This window comes from Muscardinus avellanarius, assembly GCF_963383645.1.
Source record: "Muscardinus avellanarius genome assembly, chromosome: 16".
In the NCBI taxonomy this organism is placed as follows: Eukaryota; Metazoa; Chordata; class Mammalia; order Rodentia; family Gliridae; genus Muscardinus; species Muscardinus avellanarius.
In genome coordinates this window covers 16,239,353-16,259,799 of record NC_137802.1, presented here as the reverse complement: position 1 = coordinate 16,259,799, position 20,447 = coordinate 16,239,353, and the positions used below count along the sequence as shown (strand labels likewise).

Below are 20,447 nucleotides of genomic sequence, written 5' to 3'. Positions count from 1 at the left end.
CTGCGGCTGTCTGCTAGGACAGCACCTGTGCATGCCATGAGCCCCTGGGATGAGATGGAGGCAGTGTCGCTCAGAGTCCTGGGCGGAAGCCCAGCTGTGCTTGTAGTAGTGGCATCTCACTCCTCATTCCACCCGGACCAGCAGCGCATAGAGGAGTGTGGCCCCCTTTTCCTTCGTGACCCACTCGAGTTCTGCTGGGCTGAAGTGAGGATCTGGAGGTTCTCTGAGGGCAGCGGAAGGGGGTCCGGGGGTGTAGGAGCCGGGACGCACGCACACCTGGAACGCCACCTGAGCCTGGTGTGTCCGCTGGGATTTGGGGTCCCGGAATCTGTCAGATAAACAGAAATGAGAGTTAGGCCTCTGGCCCCCTCAGCTCGACCTTTGCTGACTGCTGCCACCACACAGGCCGGCCTTGCTGTTACCTGGAATAGCTCCACACAGGGCACTTAGGTCCTACTGTTACTACTTGCATCCAATTCCTCACTGCCTCCCTTGTGCCTGTCTTAAACCTCACCTTTTTATTATGCCTATCCCATTTAATACACTCTCAGCCGGTTGTGGTGGATTGATTGTAATCAATCCCTGCGCTTGGGAGGCGGAGACAGGAGGATCACGCAGGTTAGAAGCCAGCAGCTGGCTTAAGAGACCCTGTTTCCAAATTTTAAAAAGCATACAAAATAGGTCTGGGGGTGTAGCCCGGAGGTAGAAGGGCTTCCAGGAACCCCAGTACCACCAAAAAAACCAAAAAAAAAAACAAAAAAAACCATACACACACACACACACACACACACACACTCTCTCTCTCTCTCTCTCTCTCTCTCTCTCTCTCTCTCTCTCTCCAAGCCACTTCTCATCTGTTTCACTCCAACCTTTTTTTTTTTTTTTTTTTTTTGGTAGTGCTGAGGATTGAACCCAGGGGCATTCTGCATTCTACCTCTGAGTTTTACCCCTGGCTCTATTTTGTATTATTATTATTTTTATTTATTTATTTATTTTTTGGTGGTACTTGGGTGGGGTGGAAGCCAGGGGCTTTCTACCTCCGGACTACACCCTCAGCCCTATTTTATAATTTATTTGGAAACAGGGTCTCACTAAGTTGCTGAGAGCCTACGTAGTTGAGGCTGGCTTTGAACCCGTGCGATCCTCCTGTCTCAGACTCCTGAGTGCTGGTATTACAAGTGTGTGCCACCATGCCCGGCATTTGTATTCTTTATTTTGAAACAGGATCTCACTAAGTTGTGGAGGGCCTCTCTAAGAGGCTGGCTGCAAACTTGCGATCCTGTCTCAGCCTCCCAAGTACTGGGATTACAAGCCTGCACCACCATGCTAGCTCCTTTTTATTTCAATAGTATTTATCACTTTTAAAAACACTAAAGCTGGGCATGGTGGCGCACGCTTGTAATCCCCGCGCTTGGGAGGCTGAGACAGGAGGATCGCACAGGTTCGAAGCTAGCCTCAGCTGGCTTAAGAGACCCTGTTTCCAAATAAAATATAAAATAGGTCTGGGAGTGTAGCCCGGAAGTAGAAAGCCCCTGGGTTCCATCCTCAGTGCCACCAAAAAAAAAAACAAAACAAAAAAACCTCCACTAAAGACAGCTGGTTGTGGTGGTGCACACTTGTAATCCCAGTACTTCAGAGGCTGGGATAGGAGGGTAGTAGGCTCACAGCCATAAGTGAGGCCCTCCACAACTGAGTGAGATCCTATTTCAAAATAAAGAATAGAAGCTGGGCATGGAAGCCAGGCAAGGTGGTACATGCTTATAATCCCATCATTTGGGAGGCTGAGATCTGAGGATCACAGTTCACAGACAGCCTCTGCTGCTTATCGAGGCCCTTCACAACTCAGTGAGATTGTTTCAAAAATAAAAAGACAGGCCTGGTGGTGCATGCATGTAATCCCAGCATTCGAGAGGCTGAGATAGGAGGATCGCAGTTTGAGGACAGCCTCAGCTATTTAGTGAGGCCCTTTTCAACTCTTGGAGACCCTGTTTCAAATATAAAGAATAAAGAAATAGGGCTGGGGGTGTAGCTCGGAGGTAGAATGCCCCTGGGTTCCATTTCAGTACTGCAAAATAAATAAATAAATAAATATACTAAAAAGCAGGGCTGGGGGTTTAGCTCAGAGGTACAATGCCCCTGGATTCCATCCCTAGTACCACAAAAAAGGCTGGTCATGGTGACACAAGCTCGTAATCCCAGCATTTGGGAAGGCTGAGACAGAAGGATTGCAGATCTCAGACAGCCTAAGCTACTTAGTGAGGCCCTTTGCAACTTATTAAGATCCTGTTTCAAAATAAAGAATAAAAATAGGGATAGGGGTACAGCTTGGAGGCAGAATGCCCCTGGCTGGGTTCCATCCCCAGTAGTACAAAAATAAATAAAGGAAAAAAAAATAGGGCTTAGGATGTAGCTCAGAGGCAGAATGCCTGAGTTTAATCCCCAGTACTGTTAACGAGAAAAAAAAAAAACACCAAACAAACAAACAAATAAAAATAAAGAGCCGGATGTGGTGGCACAAGCTTGTAATCCCAGCTCTTGGGAGGCTGAGACAGGAGGATTGCTCAGGTTCAGAGCCAGCCTCAGCTATTTAGTGAGGCTCTCAGCAACTTAGTGAGACCCTGTTTCCAAATAAAATAAAAACAGGTCTGGGAGTGTAGCCTGGAGGTAGAAAGCCTCTGGGTTCCATCCCCAGCACTACAGAAAACACAAACAAACAAACAAAAAACACCTAAAGACTTATAAGGCATAAACATTCTAGGGAGCTAAAGACACAAGTTACCCCAGAGTAAGGTTTGGTTTTTTTTACTTTAGTGAGATAACATGTGGTAAGTGTTATCTCTGTTCAATGAATGAGAGAAGAGAGGGGCTGGGGGGAGGAGCAACCTGGATAGGAAGTGGGGGGGTCATGAGGACCTGAGAGGTCCCGGCCCCCCACAGCCGCCCGTCCTGTGTACTCACTGCACTTTGGAGGCCAGGGTCTCGGCCCCAGCATACTGGAGGGAGGGGGAAAGCAGCACTGGGGGCGGCTGTTCCTCCCGGGGAGGTGCACAGTTCTCACCAGGCTCCTCAAAGCCCACCCCGGGCTCTCCCTTCAAGGGCCGGCAGCTCAGGATGGAGGCAGTACCTGTGGGGAGAGCTGGGTCAGGTCTGCTGTGAACTCCTCCCAGTGCCCCTAGCCCCTGCCTGAGCCCCGATACCTGCTCCCAGCTCCCCTCGGTCCAGCACCCTCCGTACAGCTGCCACACTGCTCCCGTGATAGGCCATGTGCCACTTCTTGGTTAGCGTCCCAGCTTCCAGGCGGGGGTTCGCCCTAGGAGGATGACAGGACAAGGTCACTGGCCCCCCCAAGCCCGTCACTTTTTGCTTGCCCCTCCCTCCTTTCTCAAGGGGGCCTGAGCAGCAGGGGAAACTTGACTCTGGCTCCTCCGTACCTGAGGTTGAACCTGCACCAGCCGAAGGGCAGTGCGTACTCCCGGGGCGGCTCCCCTCGACGCCTGTGGGCCTCATCTCCTCGCAACTTCCGACAAGACTCACAGTAGCACAGGCTGCGCTTCGGCGGAGGCATGAAGTAATCCTCTGCGGGACAGTGCGGGGCGGGCTGGGGGCTGCGGTTCCCGCCCTAGGCCCAGCTGCCCTCCTGCTGCCTGGGCACGACCCTGCCCTGCCCTTGGGAATACGGTGGGTTCTGGGGGACAGGGACTCACCAGGAAGCACCAGCAGTTCTTGGAAGCGGGAGCAGAGAGCATGGTACTCGCAGCTCTTTAGAGGGCTAGCAGCGGGGGGCGGGCCCCAGCACACGCTCTCCTTGATACCTGAGGAGGTGGAGGGACACAGGTCACAGGAGCCCGAGCCAGAAGAATGGGGATGGGGCAGGGGTAGGAGGCTAGGGTGGAGTCCCGGTCCTTCAGGCTGGCGCACCATCCACCATGTCGGCTTTCTCCATGTCCCCTTGGGTTCCTGCACTCTTCCCACTGGCAGCCCCTGGTTCAGGGCTCACAATCGTCACCTGCAGGGGAAACAGGTGATCAGCCAGAGGCCGACCAGTCCCCAGGGCCTGGGGATTCCCTCTGTGGGTGACAAGCTTCCAGTCTCCCAGGAACTCCTTCCTACCGGCCTGCACTGCCACTGACCTGCTCACACTGCCCGTAGAGGTCCACAAGGGCGTGGCAGGGCTGGGGCACGTCCGGCACAGCAACCCCTTGGTCCACCCCATTGACATGGAGATGCAGCCCCCCGGAGCTGTCTAGCCGAAGCCCCAAGATGGTGCCTTCAGGACATGTATCCAGATTGGGCCCAAACTTCTCGCAGATCTGGAGGGAGAGACCTACTGTTTCCAGACATCAGACTCGCACCAGAGCCACCACCCTGCCTCCCGTGCCGCTTGCAGTTGCCCGTCCGAGCTCTCTGGCTCATGCCCACTGTCCAGGCTGGACCCATTTCTTTCTTTCTTTTTTTCATTTGGTACAGGGAGTTAAACCCAAGAGCATTCTACCTATGAGCTACATCCCCAACCCCTTTATTTTGTTTTGAAACAGGATCTTGCTAGGTTGCTGAGAGCCACTAGGTACTTGAGCCTGTGACCCTCCTGGTCCGCCTCCTAAGTACTGGAATTACAGCTGCATACCACGACATTCAGGTACCCCCAAACTTTTGTATTTATTATTTATGTATTTATTTATTTTTGTCCTATTTTATTTGGAAACAGGGCCTTGCTAGCTTTATGAGTCTCACTACTTGCTGAGACTGCCTCCAACCTGCAGTTCTCCTGTCTTACTTAGCCTCCTAGTACTGGAATTACAGGCATGCACTTCCATACCCAGCCTTATTTTTTATTTTGAAACAGTGTCTCACTAAATTGCTGAGGCTTGCCTCAAACCTGTTATCCTCCTGTCTCAGCCTCCCAAGTACTGGGATTATAGGCTGTGCCACCACACCCAGGTCTACCCCATTCTGCTTACTGAACTGTAACATTCTCTTTTGTGTGTTTGGTACTGAGGTTGAACCTAGGGCACCTTAGTTCTGAGCTACACCCCAAGCCCTATATTATCTTATTTACTTATTTATTCATTTATTGTTACGGTACTGGGGATTGAACCCAGGGGTATTCTACCTTCAAACGATACCCCCTGCCCTACTTTTTTTTATTCGTTATTTTGCAACAGGTTCTCAATAAGTTGCAGAGGGCCTAAGTAGCTGAGGTTGTCCACAAACCTGCAATCCTCCTGTCTCAGCCTCCCAAGGACTAGGATTACAAACATGCACCACCACACCTGGCTTTTTTTGTACTGGGGATGGAACCCAGGAGCATTTTGCCTCAGAGCTCCAGCCCTATTTTTTATTCTTTTTTTGGGGGGTGGGGTGGGGGAGTTGGTATTGAGGGTGGAACCCAGAGGCTTTCTACCTCTGGGCTATACTCCCAGACCTATTTTACATTTTTATTTGGAAAGAGGATCTCACTAAGTTGCTGAGAGCCTCACTAAGTAGCTGAGGCTGGCTTTTAACCTGCACGATCCTCCTGTCTTAGCCTCCCAAGCCCAAAGATTACAAGCGCTGGGCTTTATATTTTTTATTCTTTATTTTGAAACAAGGTCTCACTAAGTTGCAGAGGGCCTCACTAAGTAGCTGAGGCTGGCCACAATCCACAATCTTCCTGTTTCAGCCTCTCAAGTACTGAGATTAAAAGCATGTGCCACTACACCAGCTAGCTTTATCTTATTTACTTATTTTTGGTACTGAGGATTAAATCCAGTGGATTCTATCTCTGAGCTACACTCTCAGCATTTTATCTTTCTTTTTTTTTTTTTTGAAACAGGGTCTTGCTAAATTGCTAAGGCTAGAGAAAACCATTGATCCTCCTGTTTCAGCTTCCCAAGTACTGGGATTACAAGTGTGCGCCACCATGCCTGGCTCTTTTGTATGTGTACTTGCTTGTTTATTTATTTGTGTGTGTGTGTGTGTGTGTGTGTGTGTGTGTGTGGTACTGGGGGTGGAACCCAGGGGCTTTTCTATCTCCGGGCTATACTCCCAGACCTATTTTATACTTTATTTGGAAACAGGGTCTCACTAAATTGCTGAGAGCCTCACTAAGTATCTGAGGCTGGCTTTGAACCTAAGTGATCCTCCTGTCTCAGCCTCCCAAGCGCTGGGATTACAAGCGTGCGCCACCACGCCCAGCTTGTTTGTTTATTTTTTATTTATTTATTTATTTATTTTGGTGGTACTGGGGTTCCTGGAAGCCCTTCTACCTCCGGGCTACACTCCCAGACCTATTTTATATATTTTTAAAATTTGGAAACAGGGTCTCTTAAGCCAGCTCGGCTGGCTTCGAATCTGCGCGATCCTCCTGTCTCCGCCTCCCAAGTGTGGGGATTACAAGCGTGCGCCACCACGCCCGGCTCTCATTTTCTTTTTTGAAACAGGATGTCACTAAGTTGCTGAGGCTGGCTTTGAACCTCCCAAATACTGGGATATAGGCATGTGCTAACATACCTGGCTACCTAATTGTAACAGTCTCAATGGCAGAGCAGAGGAGAAAGCAATGGCATGCTGACTGACCAGGTCATGACATCATGCCCCGTCCACCCGCTGCCTCCCCTCAGACCTGCAGTCCTAGCGCTAAGACTATGAGTCCCACTTGTCTCTCTGGCCAGTCCTTCCCGATGCAGAGGCCCAACCCTCTGTCTTCTTTCTGGCTCCCTGCTCACCTTGAGGCCATTGTGGAAAACACCACGGCCCCGCAGCAGCCATGCTGCACGTTTAAAGGCGCAGGCAGAGGCAGGGAAGTTGAGCCTTTCAGGTGGGCAAGTGATGACTCCCAGAACAAGGGAGGAAGTCCACTGTCGGTTCAGGAAGTCTATCCGCACCTGCAGAAGAAATGACTTCACGGCATGGCCTCCTGAGCGAGGCCAGCCACCCTGGATCTGCTCCTCACCCCAGCCAGGGAGGGGAAATTGTACTTTTTTTTTTTTTTGATGCTGAGGATTGAACCTAGGGTTTCATGTACAGCAGACAAGTGCTCTACCACCCAGCCACAACCCTCAGCCTCCTTCCCTCTTTACGCCTTGACCTTACTGTCACCTCTCTATAAGGATTCCTGTCCCTATGGGTTTCCTCATCTGACTAAGTTTTGACATATCTCTTGGTTTGCAATAGAAGGGCCCCTCCAGGAGGGTTGGTTCTGGGTCACCCTGGAGCAAGAGGAGCTGGGGAGGAGGCAGGGCGTACCTGAACTAGCAGCTGGGGCACCAGGGGCTGGCTGATAACAACGATGCCCTGATTGTAGCTGGCTACTCGCGTGGCTGTTCGGTTTCCATTGGACAAGAGGATATTCTTTCCATGGTTCTCCAGGAACTCGAGGGCTGTGGGCATAATGCCCACTTGATTCTGGCCCTGGTGTGGAGGAAGACACTGAGCTGCACGAGGAACCCATGGCAGGCTGACCCACCGCATTGGAGTACACACAAAGCTTAAGTAGATGCTTCTGCTGGGCCATCAGCCGACCCAAGAACCTGGCATCTGATGACCCCCCCACCCCGCTGCCCATCGCAGGCCCGGCGAGCCCTGCCCGCTTCTTACTCCCAGGCCACGCTCCTCGCCGTCGTCATCCTCTTCGCCCTCACTGCCGGTGTCTGAGCTAAGGGAAGGAGGCTGGGTGCCTTCCGACTCCTCTAGCCTCGTGGAGCTGACAATCGACACACTGCGCACCGGCCCGTACAGATCCAATACTGCCCACACGGTCTGGGGACACAAGACTCGGGACATTAGAGATCAGCACAAGACCGCCCCCCAGAAGCCGCTCCAAGAACCCAAAGCAGCTCTCAGGTCTACCTTGGCAATGCCGGTGGCCGCAGGCCCCATGTCCTCTCCATCCACCAGGATGTGCATGGTGTCGTCTGCTCCTCGGCGAATGCCCACACGGCTACCCACCTAGGACCGTGATGGGCAAGGACAGATGCTCAGCCCGCCCACCTCGCTCCGCCATGCGCTCCCCCCGCGCCCCGCGGTGGCTGCTCACCCCTAGCCTCTCTAGGTTCCGGCCGTAGTTCATCCTCTGGAGCTGCCCATCTCGCCTCACTTCACAGCTGGACACCATCCAGGTGGTCTTGGTCCGGAGCTCTGGAAGGGAAGGAGGCAGCCCTGGACCGCCGCCTGCTCCGGGCCCCATCTCCCCTGGGGCCAGCGTGGTCAGCCCTAGCCGGAGGGAACCTGCCCACTTCTCATCCAGTTCTTCCACTTTCACCTGCAAAAGACACACATGAGCGGGCGCTCTGAAGGGTTCGAGGGGCCAGCAGCTCCCACCACGTCTCAAGAGCCCACCTCAAAGACTTCCTCAGCCTTGAGTTCCTTGGTGCTGAAGACAAGGCCGTGGGTGTAGCCCGCGGCCCGCACTGCCCTTGTGCCGTCCTCCTCCAGATTGACATTCTTGCCACAAGTGCTGTGGAACCGGTGAGCTACCCCAGCCACTGTGGATAGATAGATGGCCAGGGGGAGAATCAGGGCAGCGGCTTAAAAGGAGATGCAGAGCCAAACTTTTAGACGGCTTCCTGACCTCTTCTTTTTCCCACGACCAGCCTCATTTTCAAACCCTACTGCGTGGGTGGCATGGAAGCATCGCGGTTCTGTGTCCCTGGTATAACCCCCATGCACCCTTGAGCAGGTCCCTTGGGCCCATAGCAGGCACCTGGGGAGTGCAGGGGGAATGACTTCTCAGTGGCAGTGTTGCTGGTCGCCAGGCTGTTGTCCATGGGGCCGGTGGCATTGGTGATGGACACCTGGACACACTGGCCATAGAGATCCACTACTGCATACACCTCTGCATAGAGAAGGAAGGAGTGAGAAGCCTGAGAGCCTGGGCAGCCTGCACTGAGGGTGGCTGGCCAGAAGCCACAGAGTAGTCACCTTTACCCGGAGGCAAGCCTGAGCAGGCAGCGCCTTGGTCCTGGCCATTGATGAAATAGTGCAGGTCACCCTTGGCGGTTCGCATCATGCCGATGCGTGCACCTGTGCCCAGTGCATCCAGGTCACACCCATAGTTGTTGCGCATCGTGTTACCATCTTGCATGATGGCTGTGCCACTGGGGAGACGAGCAGAGGGGTGGGTTAGTCTCCAGCCCTTCTCTCCCACTGGCCCCTGCTGAGTTCCTGCCTGTCGGAACCCTCCAATGTCTTGGATGTGGGGGAGCAGATGTCTTGACCTAGGACTGCGGCCCAATTCTTTCTCCACTGCTCATAAGGTCTCCTCAGGGAGAAGCAGGGGCTTCTTCAAGAGGAAGAAGAGTCCCTGCAGGCTGAGCAAGCTACCCAGAATTTAACGGAAGCCTAGATATCCTAGGCCTGCCACTGCCCGCAGCTGCCAAAGGCCTACACCCTGCTTTCCTGATCCCAGCAGCTTCACTCAGTCCCATCCTGCTGGTCCCAAGAACAGGCGGCCCAACCTCAGCATCCACGTGTCATAGTCGATGTCTGTCATGGTGTTGGGGAATTCCAGGTCTTCAGGCCGAATCGCAGTCACTCCTGGGAAGACGCAGGGGAAGGTCAAGCTGGCTCCCTGGGCCACAGGCACGCCACGCCGCACCCACACACCGACGCCCCCTCACCAGCCTCGATGGAGCCTGACCAGCGGTCCACCATCTTCTGAATGACAATTTCGAACAGCTCTCCATCCCGAAGGGCCCTAACGAGGAAGAGTGGCTGTCGTTGAGGCCTCACTGGGGTGGGCAGGAGGAAAGGGGAAATGTGGCATTTCAGACTGACCGGTTGGAAATGACAATGGCGTCATTGAACTCGCTGCGGCAGTTGTGGCGCAGCGCGGTGCGGCCCCCATTGGTGATGACGGCATTACTGCCATGCAGCTGGTGAAAGCGCAGGTCGGAGCCCCCGGCCCCCGAGGACGGAGAGCTTGGTGACACCTGGTTGTTGCCCTCAGGGAGCGCCTCAGGGACTGGAGGTACCTCTGAAGGAATGGACATCACCCGTTAGGTCTCTGGGTGCCTCCAAGGCCTCCCGAGCCACCCTGCCCCCTCACCCAGCCCAGCCCGGCCCTCACCCACGTCGTCCACTATGGTGGCCTGGGCCGCCTGGCCGTAGAGGTCGACGACAGCATAGACGCCTGGGGGTACGTTCCAGGCCGCAGGGCCCTGAGTCATTCCATTGACAAAGAAGTGGAGAGTCCCGTCCTCCCGCCGCACCACACCCACCGTGTCCCCTGCCTTGGAAGAAGGGGGGCTGGAGTGAGGAGTCAGGCAGAGTTCCTGCCTGGGATGGTCCTGCTTCCGCCCCGCCTGGCCGGCTCCCTGACTGCTGCACCCAGGGCAACCCCCACCTTGAGGCGATCCAGGTTGTGCCCGTATTCATCCAGGATGGTTGTCCCATTGTGCATCACCCCGTTCCCAGTCATCATCCAGGTCCCTGTGGGGGTAAGAAGTGGCAGAGGACATGAGGGGAAGCAGGCCTCTTCTCCCTTCCACAGCAGCCCCACAGACTCCCCTGAGCCCAAAGCCCCCTTCCCTTTAAGATGTGGCTCTCTTCTTGCAGGGACAAGAGAACTGCAGTTCCCAAATGGCAGCCACAGCCTCTGCCCCCAGGGTACTCTCCAGCCACGGGGTGAACCATCACAAGTTGAAGGGTAAGAAAGGGGCCAGAGAACGCAGGCCAGGGCAGCAGGGACCGCTTCCTCCCTGGGACCCCGGCCCAGCCCAGCCCCTCTTGGGAGCTCACCAGAGCGCAAGTTAGTCATGGTGGAGGGCAACTGGAGGTAGGCAGGGTTATGGGTGGTGACGCCGATCTCAATGGAGCCAGCCCATTTGTCCACCATCTTGTCGATGCGCACCTGGAACACCTCTCCGTCCCGCAACGCTCTGCTGCTAAGCACCACGCCATGATTGAAGTCATCAGTAGCACTGGGGACAAGGAAGGTGGGGATTCAGATCCCAACACACCCTGAGTGCACCGTGGCTTATCCCAGAGGTGCTCAAGCATTGCGCGCTGCCCAGGCCCGCCAACCAGACCTCACAATCCCGGTGGTCCCCTCTGCCTCCCGCAGCTCCACCCCACCCCGCCAGGCCACTGCAGCCCTCAGCAGGCACCTCCCACCCAGGGCATACTGGGGCCTCAGGGCGGTGCGTCCCTCGTGGGTGATGGCTGCCTTCTGCCCACAATTGGGGTGGAAGAGCAGGCGCTCGGGCTCGGCCTGGGCGGCGGGGGCGCTGCGGCGCAGTGCACCCTCGGGTGAAAGCGCCCGCAGAATGGCGTTGTTGCGGCGGAGGCGGTCGCTGTGGTTATTGTTGTGGACGATGGTGACCTTCACAGCCATCCCGTACAAGTCCACCACGCCGTACACCACCGGGGGCGTTGTGGGCGCAGCCACACCTGCGGCGGGAGAGTGAGCGCAGACGGCACGGCACTGGAGCAGGAGGGAGGCTGCCCCCGACGGCGCTTACCCTGGTCGGTGCCATTGATGAAGAAGTGCAAGGCAGAGTTGGACTTCCTCGTGAGGCCAATGTGGTCACCCTCCTACTCAAAGTAGAAAGACAGCTGAAGTCAGCCACATCCGGGTTCCAGAGCACCCCGGGGCCTCCTACCACCCCATTCCCTAAAGGATCCACCCACGTCTCAGACCACCCTGCAGGACAGGCTGGGGAGGTCTGCGTCCCTGTTTTCCAACACGATGATTTCCACGCCTCACTGAATGCTCAATGTTAAGTCAGGAAAGGAGTTAAAACATCTTTGTGTGTGTGTGTGTGTGTGTGTGTGTGTGTGTGTGTGTGGTACTGGGGTTTCTGGAAGCCCTTCTACCTCCAGGCTACACTCCCAGACCTAATTTTTTATACACACACACACACACACACACACACACACACACTCCGGGCTACACTCCCAGACCTATTTTTACATTTTTTATTTGGAAATAGGTAGGGTCTCCTAAGCCAGCGCGCACGGCTGGCTTCGAACCTGCGCGATCCTCCTGTCTCTGCCTCCCAAGCGCGGGGATTACAAGCATGCGCCATCACGCCCGGCTTTTTTTATATATTTTTATTTGGAAACCGGGTCTCTTAAGCCAGCAAGGTTGGCTTCGAACCTGCGCGATCCTCCTGTCTCCACCTCCCAAGCAGTGGGATTACAAGTGTGCATCACCACGCCCAGCTTTTTTTTTTATACCGGGGATTAGCCAGGTGGCATATACCTGTAATCCCGGTACTTGGGAGGCTGAGACAGGAGGATCACAGGTTCGTAGCCAGCCTCAACAATTTATAGTGAAGACCTCTGCAACTAAGTAAGACTGTTTCAAGATAAAAAATAAAGCCGGGCGTGGTGGCACACTCTTGTAATCCTAGTACTTGGGAGGCTGAGACAGGAGGATTGTGGTTCACCGACAGCCTCAGCTACTTAGTGAGGCCCTCTGCAACTTAGTGAGACCCTGTTTCAAAATAAAGAATAAAAAATAGGGATGGGGGTATAGCTCAGAGGTAGAGTGCCCCTGGATTCAATCTCATGTACCAAAAAAATAAAAATTAAAATAGGGCTGGGAGTGGAGCACAGAGGTAGAATGCCCCTGGGTTCAATCCCCATTACCACAAAAAACAAAAACAAAAACAAAAAACAAAAGACAACTACCAACCTCTGAACTACAACCCCAACCCTATTTTACTTTTTATTTTAAAACAGTCTCACTAAGTTGGTGAGGGCCTTGCTAAGTTGCTGAGACTGGCCTCTAACCTGTAATCCTCCTATCTCAGCCTCCCAAATACCAGGATTACAAGATTGCACCGAGTTAAACCATCTTTAAACATCAAGTTCAGCCAGGCGTGGTGGCGCACGCTTATAATCCCTGCACTTAGGAGGCAGACACAGGAGGATCGTGCAGGTTCGAAGCCAGCCGCGCTGGCTTAAGAGACCCTGTTTCCCAAAAATAAAAAAGTATAAAATAGGTCTGGGAGTGTATCCTGGAGGTAGAAGGGCTTCCAGGAACCCCAGGACCACCAGAAAAAAAACAAAAAACAAAAAAACATCAAGTTTAGCCGGGTGTGGTGGTGCACACTTGTAATCCCTGCACTTGGGAATCTGAGACAGGAGGATCATGCAGGTTCAAAGCCAGCCTCAGCTACTTAGTGAGGCTTTCAACAACTTATGAGACCCTGTTTCCAAATATAATATAAAATAGGTCTGAGAGTATAGCCCGGAGGTAGAAGCCCCTGGGTTCCACTCGCAGTACCACACACACACACAAAAAAAATCAAGTTCTTTAAAGTTAAATCTACAAAGTAACCAGGTGTGGTAGCGCACACTTGTAATCCTCGCGCTTGGGAGGCTGAAACAAGAGGATCGTGCAGGTTCAGAGCTAGCCTCAGCTACTCAGTGAGGCTCTCAGCAACTTAGTGAGACCCTGTTTCCAAATAAAATATAATATAGGTCTGGGAGTGTAGTTCAGAGGTAGAAGGCCCCTGGGTTCCATCTCCAGTACCATTAAAATAAAAAAAAATTCGGGGGAGTGGTGAGTTGGCCCGTGCCACCATCCCCCCCCCCATGCCATTTTGGCATGGGGCTGTAACTATTTTCTGTATTTCTATTTTCTGTATTTCTATCTTTTAATAAACTTCTTTAAGTCTTCAAAAAGAAAAATTCTACATAGTAAGTGCTACAGGGGATGGGATATGGCTGAGGCAGAGCACTTGCTTAGCACATAGGAAGCCCTGGGTCCTATCTCAGGGCTGGGGTTGGGGTAGTGCTGCTAGTAGCCTCCTCCCCTTTTTTGTGGAGTGAGGGATTAAACCGGGTCCGCACACATGCCAGACAAGTGCTCCAGCACTGTGCTCTGACAGCGGCTGCATCCCCAGCCCCTGCTGTAGAGCCAGTTGGGCAACCTGGTCTTTTCAGAAGGAACTTCACGCAGAGACAAAGGGACTTGCTCTAAGTCACAGAGGAGACCGCTATGAGGTGCCCAGGCAGGGACGCAGACTACCCACCTCCCCGGAGTCCTAGCCTCACCTGTAGCTCATCCAAACTGAATTCACAGTACTCCCGGCGCGTGCCCTTGCCGTTGGTGAGGATCCCACAGCCGCTCATCATGATAGTGCCTGGGTGAAGGGACCATCATGCTTCCTGATTAGGGTGCAGGCATGCTTCCCTTGGCAACCCCAGGCCTGTTCCCACAGTTCCCCATCAGGGACTGGTACCTGACTGGAGGTTGGTCATGGTGGCTGGGTACTCCAGGCTGTTGGGGTTGTGGGTGGTGACGCCAATCTCGATGGAGCCTGACCACTTATCTACAAGCTTGTCTATGCGGATCTGAGATTGAGTGATAGCAGACAAGAGAGGTAGAGACGGGACCCTGACCCCTGACCTCCCCCAGGCTCCACCCTCTTGGCATCAAGGGCTGATGAGTCTCATCTTTAGCTCTCAGAGGGTGAGGCACCGGCCGACCCCAGGGTCTTGCACACCTCAAACATTTCATTGTCCCGAAGTGGGCGGTTGGTCATGACGACCCCATTGTTGAATTCATCCAGGGGCCGCCGGCGCTCTGCTGTCTTATTATTGTTGCTGAGTTTGATGAGGGTCCCACACTTCTCATGAAAGAGCAGAGCATCGTTGGAAGTGAGGATGGGCGAGGTGGCAGCACCGCCAGACCCCAGCCCATCCCCTGCCAGTGGGGAGGTCAGGTTCACATTCAGGAGCCCCCCGTTGTAGGCAGACAGGATGGCGTTGCTCACCACCTCGGAGAGCTCCATGCTGGCAAAGTCTAGAGCAGCAGGATGGAGAGAAGAGGCTGGAATGAGGCTCTACACGCTCAGGCTTGGTGCCCTCTCTCCCTACCCTTCTCCTAAAGTCCCTCCCTGTCCACCTCCTTGCCCACTCCCCTCCCCAGGACCTCCCCGAAGCCCTCACCATTATGCGACTCAAGGCTGTTAGGAAACGTCTCCGGCCGGGCCTGCGCTGGGGACACCATGAAGGCTGGGGACCAGGCAGGATGGGAGGGGAATAAGGGTTCAGCCTCTGCTTTAGGGCCCATAGCCAGGAGACCCTCTCTCTCCCCAGAAGAGACTCAAGGGTCTGGATGGCACTGCCCACACCCAGCCTTGACCAGCACTACATCAGCCCGACTCCTTCGGCCACGCCCCCTGTCCCCCCAGCACCCTAGCTGTGTTCTCACCTTCATCTCCAGAAGTCCCCTGTTCAGCCAAGGCAGAATCTTCAGGGGGAGCTGAGGGCTCAAGGGGAGGTGTGGGGACGGGAGTAGGGGGGCTGAAGCCTGGCTCAGAGGGGAGCACGGTGATCTGGGTGCATTTGCCATAAAGGTCCACGACAGCCCATACACGAGCAGGCAGGCCCGTGGCAGCCACACCACAATCCCGCCCATTCACCCAGAGCCGCAGCTCCCCGGCAACGGTGCGCTCCACACCCACTCGGTCCCCTTCGCCAAGTTGGTCCAGATCCTGGCCGTACTCCTCCAGTACAGAGCGCCCATTCCTCAGTACCGAGCAGCCTGACACAACCCAGGAGCCCCCCTTCAGCCCCGTGGCACTGCTTGGGAAATCCAGCACACTGGGGTCCAGCGCCGTCACGCCGATCTCAATGGAGCCACTCCAGGAGTTGACCTATGATGGGGGCGGTGGACAGAGAGATTCAGGGTGGACAATCGGTGGGTCTACCAGCCCTGGAACACGTATTCCACAGGCCTCTGTGTCCCCCTCTCACCACGTCTCAGGCACTGACTAGAGAAGCAGACCTACAGGTAATTTTCTGGGCCCTGCCTCAGGACCCTTCGGGCTCCAGCAACTCTACCCTGTATCCAGGTGCTTAGTATACCTGCAACATCCCTTTCCCCACTAGCCAAGTTAAATTCCCTGGTTCCAGCTGCCTCTAACTTTCTTGTCGTTATGGTTCTTCAACCCCACAAATTCACAGGCTTCTCTGCCCATGCCCTTTGCCCTTGTAAATCGCTCTCTTCTCCCTAGCCCAGGCTCCCCTGGATTCACTCTCCTCCCAAATTCTTCCTCCGTGAGCCAAGTAAATCACTTCCCTGGCCCCACCTGAGAGTTCTTCCTTCAGTGGTTTCCTTCTTTCCTTGGGATCTCTCCTTCCCATCACGGCTCTGACATCCCTCCAAACGCCATCCCCAACCGAGCTGACGCCAGGAGACCCGTTCCCCGGCGATGCTGGTGGGTGGCTCCCTCTGTGCCTATCCAGTCTCCAGGCCTCGGGTTTCCTCAAGCTCCCGTTTCCTTCGGAACGACCGTTTCTGCGCCGTGCTCGGGGCTGTCTCCTGCCCACCCCCTGGCGCCCCCGGGCCCCGGTGACGGGGGCTTTGTGGGTGTGCTGCCCCGGCCTCTTCTGGACCCTCCCGCGACCCTCCGCGTCTCGGTTCCGCGGCCCCAGCTCTGCACCTTGCGGTCGATGCGGACGGTGAAGACGCGTCCATCGCGCAAGGGCTCTCGACTCAGCACCAAGCCGTGGTTAAACTCCTGGCCCGGCTGCTGCCGCCGCGCCGTCCGCCCGCAGGCCGACAGGCTCACCAGGCGCCCGGTGCGCGGGTGCAGCTCCCCGCAACCGCCGAGACCCCCGCCGGGCCCCGCGCCGCCCCCGCCCGGCCCGGGCCCGGGCCCTCCCCCGGAGCCCCCGCTCCCACCCGACCCCGCCGCCATCGCCGCTGACACCCGGGCCGCGCGACAGCCGCGCTTGGCGGCACCGTGGCAACCGCGAAGGGCAGACACCCTGAGGGAATACGACCCGGGCTGGGCCGGGCGTGCTTTACGGCACGGCCGGGCAACGAAGCCTCCCGGGCTAGGGAACTCAGGGCTACCACAGTGGGAACGGAAGGGCGACGGGGTCGGGGAGGCTTGCTTTACGGCACGGAGAGATGACGGAGTGGCTGCGAGAGGCGAAGGCTTGGGCAGGGAGCTTTTGCGACAGTGGAAGGAAGAAATGCCTGCCGCAGGCCTCTTTACGACGGAGGGGAGATGGCGCCCGGCGCGCTTTGCGACAGCAGCGCCGACGACCCCGCCCTCCCCGGGGAGGGGACACACTCAGGTGTTCGCTTTACGGCAAGGGGGAAGTGTACCCTGCGCGCTGCCGGCTTTATCGGGGCGCAAGCGGGGTCTGGAGGACACGGAGGAAAAACAGCTTTATAACGAAGTCTCCATCCTCTGCGTCGCCGAGACCAAAAGTGTCGCAGTCCTCCCCGCTTCGCATCACACATCTCCGGAGAGACAAAGCGAGCCAATTTGGGGATGAGGAGGAGAAAAGTTGTGGCTAATTCAAGTGGAGCCCAACAGGAACTCCAACCAAACCCTTAGGACTTTAAAGCCACAGACAGAGCCCAACCCCGAAAGGAAGTTTCCAGCAGCAGCGACAACGACCCTAAAAGACTTCCCCGGAGCAATTAACGAGCCCCCAACTCAACTCCAGGAGACTCGCGCTGGGGGGGGGGATCGGTGACGTCACAATTAAAGGCTTCTGGCCCCGACGATGATTGGCTGATTTGGACGAGGGGCGGTGATGGAGCAGAAGGGCGGGAACAAATTGCAGAGACAAAGGAAGATTTTGGGTGGGACAAAAAGGAAGGGCGAGCGGAGGGGCTTCCAGCCCTAGATCGCCAGTCTTTATGCCGTCCCCCGCGGCCCCCCGGAGCTGAGCGACGCCGCCCCGGCCGGCGCCGAGCCCCCCACCCCCGCGCGGGGCGTGGCCGGGGCGGGGCCATGTGGAGGGCGGGGCGGGGTGGCTGACAGTGGCCCCCCGTTGGGGCCATGGAGAAGCCAGAGTCCCCGGGAGTTGCCGGCGGCCTCAGTGGGGGCCCCCCTAGAACGGCAGCCAAGGAAGGGGTCGCCTTCGTTCCTAATCCTGCTCCAAGCCTACCCCCCGAGGGGGTAGTGGACCCCCAGCCCGGGCCTAGTCAGCACCCTGGGGAGGTCGCGGGGCACAGCCTTGAGTCCGAGCCCACCCCTCCCTGTCCCGGGACATCGGGTGCGAACAGCTCAGGATGCAGTGCGCGCTGCCGATCAACTTGCTCGCACCCCCACTCCAGTGAAGACCGGCCCCGGAGCATCCTCAAAAACACCAGCTCCATCTTGATACATGGATCCCCCAAAGCGGAGAAGTAAGGCGCCCAGCTCTGATGGCGGGCCACCCAGAGACTGGCGGGAGGAGCTCAGAACCCCTGCGAGGGCGGAGCCTTGAGGGAAGAGGTGGAGCCCGGAGAAGTAGGCGTGAGAGTAGGTGAGGGCCCTTGGATGGGAAATCTGAGACCTCTGCGGAGCAGCAGGTGTCTCATAAATCCTGGCCACACTGCACCGTGACTTTCATTGGGTCTGATTCTATCCCTAGTCTCTACAAGGGAGTGTGAAGAAAGTTTATTTATGTTGTGGTACTGGGGGTGGAACACAGGGGCTTTTCTACCTTCAGGCTATACTCCGAGACCCATTTTATACTTTATTTGGGAACAGGGTCTCGATAAACTGCTGAGAGCCTCACTAAGTAGCCGAGGCTGGCTTTGAACCTGTGCAATCCTCCTGTCTCAGCCTTGTGTGTGTGTGTGTGTGTGTGTGGGAGGGAGATTACAAGCGTGCGCTACCACACCGGCTGAGAAAAGTTTTTTTTTTGGGGGGGGGGCGGGCCTGGGGATGTAACCCAGAGGCATTCGACCTCCAAGCTAACCCCCTGCCCTGTTTTTTTTTTTTTTTTTTTTTTTGTGGTACTGGGGGTGGAAGAGGCTTTCTACCTCCAGGCTATACTCCCAGACCTTTTTTAAATATTTTATTTGGAAACAGGGTCTCACTAAGTTGCTGAAAGTCTCACTAAGTAGCTGAGGCTGGCTTTGAACCTTTGTGATCCTCCTGTCTCAGCCTCCCAAGGGTGGGGATTACAAGCGTCCGCCACCACGACCGGCTTCCCTGCCCTGTTTTTTATACTTTAGTTTGAAACAGTGTCTCGCTAAGTTGCAGAGGGCCTCACTAAGTAGCTGAGGCTGTCCACAAACCGAACCGGGATCCTCTAGTCTCAGCCTCCCGAATTGCTGGGATAACAACCGTGCGATTCCACACCAGGCCTGAGAAAAGTTTTGGAGTGACTGGAAGAATGAGGGAAGGCTGTGAGGAGGGGGTCACTAGGAGGTGTCCTCCCCCTTTTCTTTGTCTCCTCATCCCCAGGAAAAAGGCTCAGCGCTGGGATGAAATGAATATCCTGGCCACCCACCACCCTCTTGACAAGGATTATGGGTTTATGAAGGTGGACGAGCCCAGCACCCCTTACCACAGGTGCCAAACCTTCAGGCCCAGCTTTTCAGCCTAGACTTTCTGTTTTATTACAATGAGGCGCCCGGGGGGAGGAGGTAGAGAAGCCCACTGGCTAGATGCCTGCTGAACCCCTCAGCACCACTTCTTCCTCTGCAGGCTGCAGGACAGTAATGAGGATCTGGTGGCAGGGTCCTCCCTCAAGATAACTCCTGAGATGCTGGCAGAGAGGTGAGAGTCCTGTCAGAGATCAGTCAGGGTGTAGGCCTTTACCCCCTCACTTCTCAATTCTACTTTTTGGCACACACACCTGTATTCCCAGTACTTGGGAGGCTGAGACAGGAGGATCATCACAGGTTCGAGGACAGTCTTAGTATAATAGTGAGATTCTCATCAACTTATTAAGACTCTGTTTCAAAAAAAAAAAAAAATAGGGCTGGGGATGTGGCTTGGAGGTAGAATGCCCCTGGGTTCAATCCCCAGTAACAACAATAACTAAAAAAGCAAGCTCCTGAGCTGGGTGTGGAGGCGCACGCTTGTAATCCCAATATTTGGGAGGCTGAGACAGGAAGATCCTGGTTCGTGGCCAGCCTCAGCTACTTAGTGAGGCCCTTTGCAACTCAATGAGACCCTGTTTCAAATTAAAGAATAAAAAAATAGGGCTGGGGGTGTAACTTGAAGGTAGAATGCCCTGGGTTTCATCCCCAGTACCAAAAAAAAAAAAAAAAAGCAAAATCCCAAAATTTCCATTGGGCCTTACCAATATTGATCTGGGTCGGAGAGGGAGGAGTCAGCCAGCTTGGTCCCTTCCACCACCACCGACTGCCGCCATTGTTGATCTGTCCCTTCGGTGCCCCCAACTAATCTTCCTCCCCTTCAGGTTTGCAACAATGGACAATTTCCTCCCCAAGGTCCTGTATGGTGATATCAGAAGCTCAGGGATGGAGGACAACTTTTCCAAGACACGTGAGATGCGGGGTGGGCACTGGATGGAGAGGGAGGTGGAGTGAACCTTCAATGAGAAGCTAGCAGGACAGCCACCGTCTCACACCGGCCCACAGACTCCAGTGACTTTGACAAGCACCGCAAGACACACTACGATGAAGGGAAGTTCTTCAAGACTCAGAAGAACCTGCCCTTGGACCACGACGTGAACAGCAGCAGGGGTGTGGCCAGCATCAGTGGTGGGCGAGGCGTGATGATGGATCCCAGGCTCAGGCTTGGGGA

The 20,447-nt window shown here is 55.2% G+C and overlaps 1 protein-coding gene across 3 annotated transcripts; it reads right to left on the bottom strand.

Moving 5' to 3' along the window:
• Nucleotides 1-123: 123 nt before the first annotated feature.
• On the bottom strand, nt 124-16,637 carry NEURL4 (neuralized E3 ubiquitin protein ligase 4; the record flags this gene model as incomplete). 3 transcript variants are annotated; one of them, XM_080713075.1, is made up of 29 exons in its annotated part: nt 124-328; nt 2,959-3,124; nt 3,198-3,310; nt 3,432-3,576; nt 3,705-3,812; nt 3,919-4,006; nt 4,131-4,310; nt 6,705-6,863; nt 7,225-7,389; nt 7,576-7,737; nt 7,828-7,926; nt 8,015-8,239; nt 8,317-8,462; nt 8,681-8,812; nt 8,899-9,074; nt 9,435-9,513; nt 9,597-9,673; nt 9,754-9,952; nt 10,046-10,208; nt 10,322-10,407; nt 10,717-10,898; nt 11,103-11,367; nt 11,439-11,511; nt 13,984-14,072; nt 14,172-14,283; nt 14,436-14,734; nt 14,881-14,946; nt 15,146-15,590; nt 16,380-16,637. In XM_080713075.1, the coding sequence occupies 29 exons, from the start codon at nt 16,635-16,637 to the stop codon at nt 124-126; spliced, it is 4,662 nt and encodes a 1,553-aa protein (XP_080569201.1). The 3 variants fall into 3 exon arrangements, with proteins under 3 accessions (XP_080569201.1, XP_080569202.1, XP_080569203.1); XM_080713076.1 differs by having other exon boundaries at nt 8,905-9,074; XM_080713077.1 differs by lacking the exon at nt 14,881-14,946 and having other exon boundaries at nt 8,905-9,074.
• Between the last annotated feature and the right edge of the window lie 3,810 nt (nt 16,638-20,447).